General features: G+C 34.8%; 1 protein-coding gene across 3 annotated transcripts; it reads right to left on the reverse strand.

Annotated features, from left to right (window-relative positions):
• Window positions 1–1,656: 1,656 nt before the first annotated feature.
• On the reverse strand, window positions 1,657–8,932 carry LOC122310824 (putative aminoacrylate hydrolase RutD). 3 transcript variants are annotated; one of them, XM_043124989.1, is made up of 11 exons: window positions 8,548–8,932; window positions 8,096–8,291; window positions 7,501–7,583; window positions 7,003–7,128; window positions 4,594–4,689; window positions 4,242–4,295; window positions 3,515–3,663; window positions 3,148–3,265; window positions 2,854–2,941; window positions 2,064–2,292; window positions 1,657–1,973 (listed from the first exon to the last, which is right to left on the reverse strand). In XM_043124989.1, the coding sequence occupies exons 2-10, from the start codon at window positions 8,217–8,219 to the stop codon at window positions 2,081–2,083; spliced, it is 1,050 nt and encodes a 349-aa protein (XP_042980923.1). In that variant the 5' UTR covers window positions 8,220–8,291; window positions 8,548–8,932; the 3' UTR covers window positions 1,657–1,973; window positions 2,064–2,080. The 3 variants fall into 3 exon arrangements, with proteins under 3 accessions (XP_042980923.1, XP_042980921.1, XP_042980922.1); XM_043124987.1 differs by having other exon boundaries at window positions 7,003–7,103; window positions 8,548–8,927; XM_043124988.1 differs by lacking the exon at window positions 4,594–4,689 and having other exon boundaries at window positions 7,003–7,103; window positions 8,548–8,928.
• Window positions 8,933–10,105: the final 1,173 nt, after the last annotated feature.

The raw sequence follows: 10,105 nt of genomic DNA on the forward strand, positions 1-10,105 counted from the left end.
TTAAGGTTAGCCGTGTAGGGTTGGCTATATATAGCCCCCCTCATTTAGTTCTTGTTTTTTACCTGCATAGTAAAATCTCTCTTTTTTGTTCTCTCTTGAAATAGTATTTAGGTTGTGGATTCGTTAAGTGTTATTTCAGTTTTATACTACGTAGTACACTTTACCATTAAGAGAAAACGCTTGAGATTTGTCGATCTGGAAACCATTATGGAGCAATTTTATAAGCTGAGCTTGAGATACTTTTCTATCGTGCTTCTTACAAATTTAAAGGTTGTGTCACTTACTAATAATTGTACTCCATGCCAACTAATAGTATCTCATATTCTATAAATAGGGACTATTTGTATACAATGAAAACGCATGATTTTCTTTTATCTATCAACTCCTTGTGAAATAAATACTCTGTAAAAGTATCAACATATTATCGAAATTCTACCAATTTTCGTCTATTTTTGTTCTACATAATTCTACAATGCTTTTGGTAGGTATTGAGGTGGAAGTGATGCCTGACAAGTGACAACCTAATCACAGGTTGAATTTTGTGATAAGTTATCTTGCTTTAGAAAAGATAAATCATATATAAAGAGAGAAACTTTACAAAACTTAAAACTTTTATAACTTGGCTTCCATGCCGGTTGAAGTGTACCGTTCAAGTAAAAAAATATATTTTTAGTGATTAAAAAAATAATTTTAGTTGTATTTAATGTATTTTTTTACTTAATAATTAAAAAATGATTAAAAAATATTAAAAGAATATTAAAAAAAAAAACACTCAACTGGGCGTACCGTATGACGTATGTTCCAGGCGGCATAGTAGCCGCTCAACTTGTACCATATATTACTATGCAAAGAAATGACCCCAAGTCAGTGTTTTGTGTGTGCGTACGTGGCCCTGTAAGCTTGATAAAAATAATAAGAAAAGACGAGGTTTTAGTTGTTAACTTGTTTCAGAGTTTTGCGTGCATATCCAGTGGGCATATTCCCGCGGTATATTTCACATCGACAATCGATCCTCACCACCACCAACACATTCTCTCTCTCTCCATCGACCTTTCTTTAGCTGCTTTTTCTCAGGCAGACAACACATTAGCAGCGTCAATGGAATGGATGTTCCTTCATCTTTCACAAAGAATTGCCAGGCAAGTTCTCTCTCTCTCTCTCTCTCCCTCTCTCTCTCTCTCTCGTGATTTTTGTTGTGATATCACTATCTTTGTGGATGGGAATTTGTTGAATTTTTCGTGTCTTGGGTTGTCCTTTACACAACTGTTTTCTTCGAACCAAAAGTGTATTGTCGTACAAAATTCTGAATCATTGGTTTGATCCACCGTAACTTATAGGTCGTGATTAAATCGCCTGAAAATGGTATCTGGAAGTGCTTGATATGCTTTACCATGTTCTTGCTGCTCGTCATACAAAATTCTGTTGGCTCTTTTGTATATATTTGTCACAAACATGCCTATAAAAACAAAATACTGAACCAAATCACTTCTATTTTTTTATTTTTTATAAATTTCTCTGTTGTCCTCGATAAGCACAGTTTGATATGTAGGTTACTTGTCTTAAGTTCCATCAGTTGCAGTTCTGCTGTAAAGATTCTAAAAACTGTAATCTATTTTGTACGTCAAGAAGCAGAAGGATTCGAAACAAAGACAGTGAATTAATCTTCTCGCTTGTAAATTTCACTCAAAAAAGTCCAGTAAGTAAAAAGTTTGTTGTAGTCTTGTAGATAAAGAGGGATTTGTTAACATAATCGTTTGCAAGTAGAATGAACTGAAGACATGGGGAGAGGGATCTGCCTAAATTTTGGTGTCCCAATTTCCCAACATTTTGTGCCTCCAACTGCTTTGAAAATGTAGATTCCCGAGTATAGAGTCCTTGCATCTTGTTAGAAATGTTTCCAGAATTCGTGCTATCCATCACCTGTTTTACATGGTAGGTATGGTAATGTGGAAGGGTGACAAATCAATAAAACCCTGCAAAAGAAGGCAAAAATCTGTTGAGCTTCTCTTACTAGTGACTTTAGACAGGAACAAAGAGAGAGGAATTTAAGAACAGGCAATTACCAGTAAGAAATAAGGGATCATTCACCATTAGGTAATGCCAAAGAAGGTCCAACTCTAACTGTTTTAAAACCTTTTAGAGCCCTTCTTCCATACTCGAATGCCATAAAAAAGAGACCAAAGAGGTATAAGAGAAAAATATGCAGCTTTGATAGCAAGTAAAATGGGAAAGAGACATTGCTTCCCCCCTCCATGTTTACTCTGATTAAAGCCATCCTTGTTCCTATCCACCCTGAAGAAAATAACAATATATATCAAAATTTCATCCTTGTTTCTAGAGTGGTACAGTGAGTGTCACCAATTTGACTTTCCTATGATCTGGTTAATCAGTGTAGTTTTGGTTAGTTCCTAGATTCATCAATACAGTTGCTACTCAGAATCCATATTTCATGCTTGGTTAGATAAATTATCACAACAAAGAGTTGAATATCATGAAATCGGGTTCTATTTCAGGCTCAGTTGCTCTGGAATATTATCAAGCAAAGACTAAAACACCTTATTAGGATGTACCCTTAAGTGCCATCTACGATTATTTGCATTTTTACGGCACTAAGCTTCCACTGGCATTCATGTCTGCCCTAATAGGTAAAGCTCCACACGTGAGAACATGTTTATGGGAGGAAGGAGCTTGGTACTCTATGATTGTTAACTAATGACTTCTTAATGACAGTTAAAAATTCCTACTTATCAAAAAAAAAAAAAAAAAAAAAAACGACCAGTTAAAATTCCTGAGGTAACCCGTGGAAGGGGGAGAGGTGGGGAGAGATAGTTGTCATCATTGTAAAATACTTACCAGAAGTTTTCTTCGGCAAATTAGTCCATTCATGAGGATTGATCTTCACTTCTGATGCCTTTATCAGTTCAAGAAGTGCTTGATTGACCTATAATTTTGGGGGAAAAAGTAAAGTAATTAAGGTTCATTTTTCCCTTTCAAGTACAGACAAATCAAGTCATAAGGAGTAAATCTCCAAAACATGGAGATTTGGTATAATGATCGCTGAAATACTGTTGTCTTAGATTTCTGGACACATCATAATCCGATGAACTGCTGTATCATAGTCAACTTGCCTACATATGTGAAATATACCTCTTCAGTCCTCTCGTGGCTCACTAGATGACCTCCATGAAGTTCTATCATTCTAGCAGCAGGCTGTAGCTTCTCTGCAAGTCTCCGTGCATAATATAGTTGAGCAATTATATCATGCCTATACATTCAGAGAATAGTCTTGAGTGGAAACCATAAATCAATAAGATTAAAGTTGTAGATTTTATAGGGTCCATCTCATTTACAGCTCAGAAACTTTATTTTGCAAAGTATTTACTTGTCATATAAAAAGAGAATGTATTATCTTGGAACAGAACAGAGAAAGTACGACTATGCTTGAGTGCAATGACAAAAGGGATTGAGTAAAGATTTTATGTGACTAATTAATACAGAGGATATGGCTGCACACCTGCCATGAATGACTGAAACAAGAAATCCAGCAGAATGGATCCGTTCAATTTCCAATCGTGTCATTTTATGCGTCCAGCAAGCATTGACTTGACCCTCAAAACCATTGTTAGACTGCATTCCAGTTGCTGATATACATCTTACATATTCCTGCATAGACATTTAGTGGGTCAATTAGTAAAGATAGATTCGCTTTTGAAAGATAGTCCGTTCAGAAGCTGATGAACCCTGCCTACCGGCTACAACCCGATGTTTAAGGTCAACACTACATGTGATGTTGAAAACAAGTACAACAATGGATAAAGGAAACTTATTTTATTTTGGCCAAGTAACAATGGAAAGGAAAGTTATTGAGAGGCTACTTGTAAGTTGACACATGAAACTATTTCAGCATCATTTGGAAACTACAATCATCAGGCAGAACCGATGTGAAATTAGAATAGTGATGATGCCTACATCTAGCCAATTAGATTAGTTGATTTTAGCCTTGCTTAATTCTGCTCTCTAATCTGTTTTTCACAGCAATAATGTGTCCAACAAAGTAGGAAAATCAAACAATCGACTGAAAACAAAATTAGCAACATGTTATTGAAAATTTATGAAGGTAGAGAAAGTGAGTGTATCCACTTCCATCCGTAAATAAAATTAAAATGCAAGGGCCAGCCACCTTTAATAACTGATAAAATTTCTTACTAGATGCAGTATTGATGAGCGTTAACATTTCTTACTTGATATAAAATTGATCTCCTTGTGTTTGGCCCAACATACTCCTCAAGATATTCCTGCATCATATGCAAAGTGAAATCGTTTAGTTAGCCGCACTGAGACTGAAATTGGATCTGTAGCTTAGAATATAAGGGAGCATACAAATTTTGAAAATTAACATCCAGATGGCCTTCAACTAAATGTTTAAAGTTAACGAGAACTCTTTGATATTGAAAGTTGCAAAGATATCAGCTGCAGCCTAGACAAATTCTTATTGCTTTACCCGCTGTTCAAAATAAAACGGTTTTGTTCCTCAGTCATTATCCAGAATGCATTAGTAGCAAAACCGGGTACAAAATAGAGAGCATCATCTACCTTGGAGTAGTGGGTATCCAAGTCAACAGCTGCTCGTTGCTCGGGAGTTTTGGCCCGTAAGAAACGGATTGCAATAGATAATGTTTGTCGATCGAGCTGCGAGAAACAGAATAATTTGGCCATCCTTCAAAAAGAATAAATTAATCTCCAAAATTGTGTTTTTGAAAATAATAAATTCTATGCATTGACGAGAGTTTCCATTATTTATGGCTCTCTATAACTAAATTCCACAAACTTACTACACTAAGCCATCTTCACGACATCCCAAAAGCTGCTACCTATATTGTGGGAATTGAGAGGATGTGTGCTCTCAAGATTAGTCGGGACACCCAATATCAATTAAAAAAAAAGAGGTGCTATCCAGATTTTAATTCTTCATTTTCTGCCTCTTGCATTCATAACTCCACTAGCTTTTCACCAAAAAATACTGTTTACCAGCATCATGAACATAATCCCACCTTCCTTCGGTAAGACAGGCCATAGCCTCAATGATTTCAAGGTTGTTCTGTTACACTATTCCAATAAATTTATAACTACGCATTCTGCTGTCGGATTTCTTCTGAATCTATTATGGACCTATGGTCGATATACCATTGTCAAATGAGGCTGCAACTTCAGTAGGCTTAGCTGGACTCAAGACCAACTTGAAGTGACCTAAGGATAAGGTGTTCACAGCTGGATGTCAACCTTGCTAATCTGGAAGGCAAATGAGTGAAAATTGAACTGGGATATTATAAGACATCAATTTGGTAGTTTTTTTTAAAATTAGTTCATTTTGTATGAGGCTCTTCAGAAATTATGCAAAAAATATATAAGAAAATTGGTTATTATATAGATGTATACTATTGAGGATTAGATTTCTAACCATCCAACAAATCAATGTTAAACAATTGTCCACAACTACTATACTCATCCATATTTTGGTTTTATGGAACTTCAGTTTTTTTTTTTTTTTTTTCAATTGACAGTTATATAATAATGGTAACAGGGAAAGAATAACGAGTAGGAAACTTTAAAGAATTGGTATCTGTCGATATTGAAATTAGAGAAAGACAGAGACTGTAAAAGTGATTGAATAACGAATGGGTTCAAAAACAAATAACGCATGGGTATCAGGAGAGAGTCCAAGGGGAAAAAAATTGGAGAGAGAGAGAGGATGTATAGCGGTTGAATGGCAAATGTGTTTGATTAAAAAAAAAAAGGATTTCAGGAGTCCAAGGAAAATGTGGGGGGAGGAGTGTGTGAGAGAGAGAGAGAACTAAAGAAAAAGATTGAGAAAGATGTACACGGGAGGGGTGTTGTCATGTGGTCCAGAGAGAGGAAATCCTTTGGTCTTCACGTCTTCTCTCTTAATAACTGATATAACATATATTTTTATATTAAAAAATTATCCCTTTTTTTCAACAAACTTCAAAAGCGCACTTTGTGCGCCTTACACTTAAGTTCTTAACTGCGCTTTTACCAATACCGATGATTATGTAACTAAATATTTGACAGATAATACATTGGAAACCAATGAAAATTGACATTATATAATAGAGCTTTGTAGTTAAGTATTATAATGTTATGCCTTGTGACTAGAAAACTTATGCATCGACACTATTAAAAATTGGTATATATCAACGTCTTGGCAAATTACTCGGCCACAAGAGTTAAAAGTTCTTTTTCCCCTAGACCATAGAAGTCCCCATATGCAAAATTGCCAAAAAAAGTTACTTTGGAAAGATTTGCATGACTGATTTTTGCTCCCTCTTGCAGGAGACTTCAATATAGTGAAAGGGAGAATCAGCTAGGCCTTCCAAAAATCAAGCATTCTTCAATCCTGCTCTTCCCTGCACATTATATCTCCTAAAGCTCTTTTGGTTCACATGGTAAAACATATCTTAATTCTTTGGTTCCGGGTTCCGAGACAAATTAATACAGTGATGCCACTGTTTCATCTGTATGCACTCATACATGATTATCAAATCATGCTGTTGCAGTACTAGTTCCAGAAATTACACTGTAAAAAGCCAAATGTTTCCATACCCACATCGGATTGTAACCATGAGTTAAAATAAAAAGGATATATGGGAAAATCTCTCCCCAACTAGTCATTTAATGCAGTCTTCGAAGATGAATGCAAATATTAACAAAAGATGTAGATCAAGGGATGAACTATATGCTTGAAACCAAGATGGACTAAATGCAATATTCTTTGAACGGTAAACTGAAAAGCTTCAACTTTATGCACTGCTTTTAGATTTAAAAAAATGTTTGTGGCCAGATTCGTTTAACACGAAGTTGGTCGCTATATTCAATTAATGGGAAACAAAGTGCACTCAATGGTATAGACATAATATCATTATTCTACAGCAAAAAAGGAATGGAAGATGGTCTAGCTGAGTGGCACAAAAAGATATACAATACCTTCGGAAAACACTCAAAACCTCCACCTGTTACATTAAGTAAAGCCAATGACAGCACCCTTTCGGGCACCATTGCTGCTAACTTGCAAGCTATCATAGCTCCTGTTTTGATGGTACAAAGAAAGAACTTCAAAATAAATTTGATTAAGAACCATCAAAGAAATTACTTATAAAAAAAAAAAAAGAACCATCAAAGAAATTAGTTTTCATGCATGTGAATGTGAATCTGGTTGATGTTACTAAAGCATCAAGTGACTAAACCATCTGCCCAATTTTGAAGGTCTTCCTGCTTCAACCATTTTCCAGAATCTTAAAGCTGAATGCAAGTGTTCGACAATGCCTAAATTACTAAATTACCAAGCATTTTATCTCTTGAATTACATCGAAACCAGCAAGAGTTAATTGATTTAATTATCCTAAATTTACTATTTTAATTTAAGGGAGCTTCCTGTATATAAACATAGTCAGAGTCTTAACACACTCAGGGGCATAGACTCACCCATTGAATGTCCAAAAACATGTGCACTTTTCCACCCCAAATGATCCAACATCGCAATTGCGTCCTTCGCCATAATCTTTGTTCTGCACACAGCGATCAATCACAGGCCATTATGTTTATAGAAGAAACATTCAGTAAAAGAGCTGTTCCAAAACAGAGAAAATGAAAACTATTTTTCTGGTTAGAAAAAACTTCTGATTCAACTGTTCCGTTTGATTTTGAATTCAAGATGAGAGAAAATCATCCCAACTATGCAAGTCAGCTCATTTAAGCAAAGGCTTTTGTTTCTTAGGAACGAAGATTATACGCCCAATGTAGAACATTCACATTAATCAAAATAAACTAATACAACCACGCGCGAGCACAAACATGACAACGCAAATGTCGATCCATAAATTAAACCATTAGAAATGAAAACACTACGAACCGAAAAAAAACACGAAGTTTCTTTTAAAAAATAAAGAATCAGCTTGTACAGTGCCACAGAGCCAAAAAAAACTTTAACATAAAATAAAAAACAGAAAATTCACAGAACCCAGAGAAGAAATATAAAAACTAGTTGTTCAAATTACATGAAATTGAAACAAAAACTCACGTGTATTCAGATTTTTTGGTGGGTACGGAGCTCTGACCCATTCCACGGTTGTCAAACGCACATATCTGGATACCACTGCCTCTCTCATTTTCATCTGAATTCCAATCGCCGGTTCTCGTTTCATCGTAATTGGGCGTATCGGTTCCCACTAGCCCCTTGATCTGTGGACCCCATGAATCGTGGGTCCCTGCCAATCCTGACCATTCATCATAAAAACAAAAAACAACGCGGAATTTATATATATAAATATATATATATTTATATATAAACTTTAAATTCTGAACTGAAATGGAACGTAGACGATCAAGCGATTCAAGCCATTGAAATGGAGAGCCCGAAAAATGAACACCAAACTCCGACGACCCAAAAAAGTTCAACCAAAACCCAGTTGAATAATCGGAATTCAGAGTTCAAACTCAATATAAAAGAGAAAATAGAATCTGAAGGGAGACCTATTATGAGGAGGATCTTTGTGGGTCCCTGACCGTAGGTTCTGTAAAAGATTCTGACTCCATTGTCGTTGAGCTCTGCGTCTGCGCCGCCTGGTTGTGTCCCAGTCGTGCAAAACGGCATCGTTACGAGAGAGAGAGAGAGGTTTTAGGTTGGTTTAGCTATGTAAACTATTTCTGGGTAGTTCGGAGAGTAGAGACTACTAGAGAGGCAGAGGAGGAGAGGCACAGACTGGGTGCGAAAGTTTTAAAGGCATGGCGGGGAACACGTGGCAAGTAACCAGTGGTTGGTTGTTACCACGTCGGATTGTCGGCTTGTTAATGTGTCTCAATCAAAAACGAGGGTGAAAGAGGAAGACACTCGGAAGTGGGAAGGGACGCCAGAGAAATGAGAATGAGAGGTCGGCCACGTTCATTTTAAATGGAATTTTCAGAATATTTAAATAAGACTTTTGCTTCTCCCGTCTGCGTATGGCGTATTATATATTATTATTATTTTAATCTTATTCTTTGAATCTGAATTATAACATGATGTTTTTAAGTTTAACCTGAAAAATTATATAAATAAGATGTAAGAGAATCATTATCCTATAATATATACTAAATTTATTTTTTTTAAGTTAATTAATTTTTTTTCATCATATAATATATATTTGATAAAAAATATTAAAATAAAATTTTTCATTATCCTAATTACTACAGGGGGAGAAAATAAATATATATTTTTTTATTAAAAAAACAGAACGTGGGAAAAGAGATGTGGAGTTGCGACATGGGAACTGGCACGGCCTTTTGTTACGTGGGTCCGACTCATTCAAATCATGCCGCGTGATTTGGACTTTTTCCTTTCCGTTTCGAATCACTTCCGAACTTTTCAACATTTTCTCAAGGACAGACGGATATATAAAGTTCTCCTTTGTCCGAAATTTTTTTCGATGAGTCTTTTATGATGTGTTGTTTTGAGAATACAAGTTGTGCATCATTGTTAAAACTCCCTCGTTTTTAATATCTACCATGCTTTTTTTTTTTAATTAATCGAAGAAAATATTTTAACTATAATGAAATTATATAAAAGTAATATTATAAACTGACGTGATTTAATGTAATTCACCGACTTATAAAATTATTTTTATTATAAAATAAATCTAATAGATCTACTTAAATAGTGTTACACTTGAAGGGTATATAATAATTTAATAAAAGATTATATTCTCAAGTAGTTGGTTTGATTAGATGAGGTGAAGAATCCCATCTAAAGATAATCCCAATTGTTTGTACTGATTCAAAGATAAAGATAATAAGCTCACATCCAAATCCCTAACCCTCATATTTAATTTAATTTTTTATTAAAGAAAAAGGATTAAAAACTATAATATTTAAATAATATAAAATAAAATAGATAAATTAATATATGATATATTATAAAAATTAATATATAAAATAAAAAAATTAATAATATATTTTAAAGATATAATGGAGTATCCATTAAAAATGATCTTAGGTATCCAACATTTCTAGCCAGCTACGAGATGGAAACAAGAATCAAGATGGATGTTATGAC

Source organism: Carya illinoinensis, chromosome 5 (assembly GCF_018687715.1).
Source record: "Carya illinoinensis cultivar Pawnee chromosome 5, C.illinoinensisPawnee_v1, whole genome shotgun sequence".
NCBI classification, from domain to species: Eukaryota; Viridiplantae; Streptophyta; class Magnoliopsida; order Fagales; family Juglandaceae; genus Carya; species Carya illinoinensis.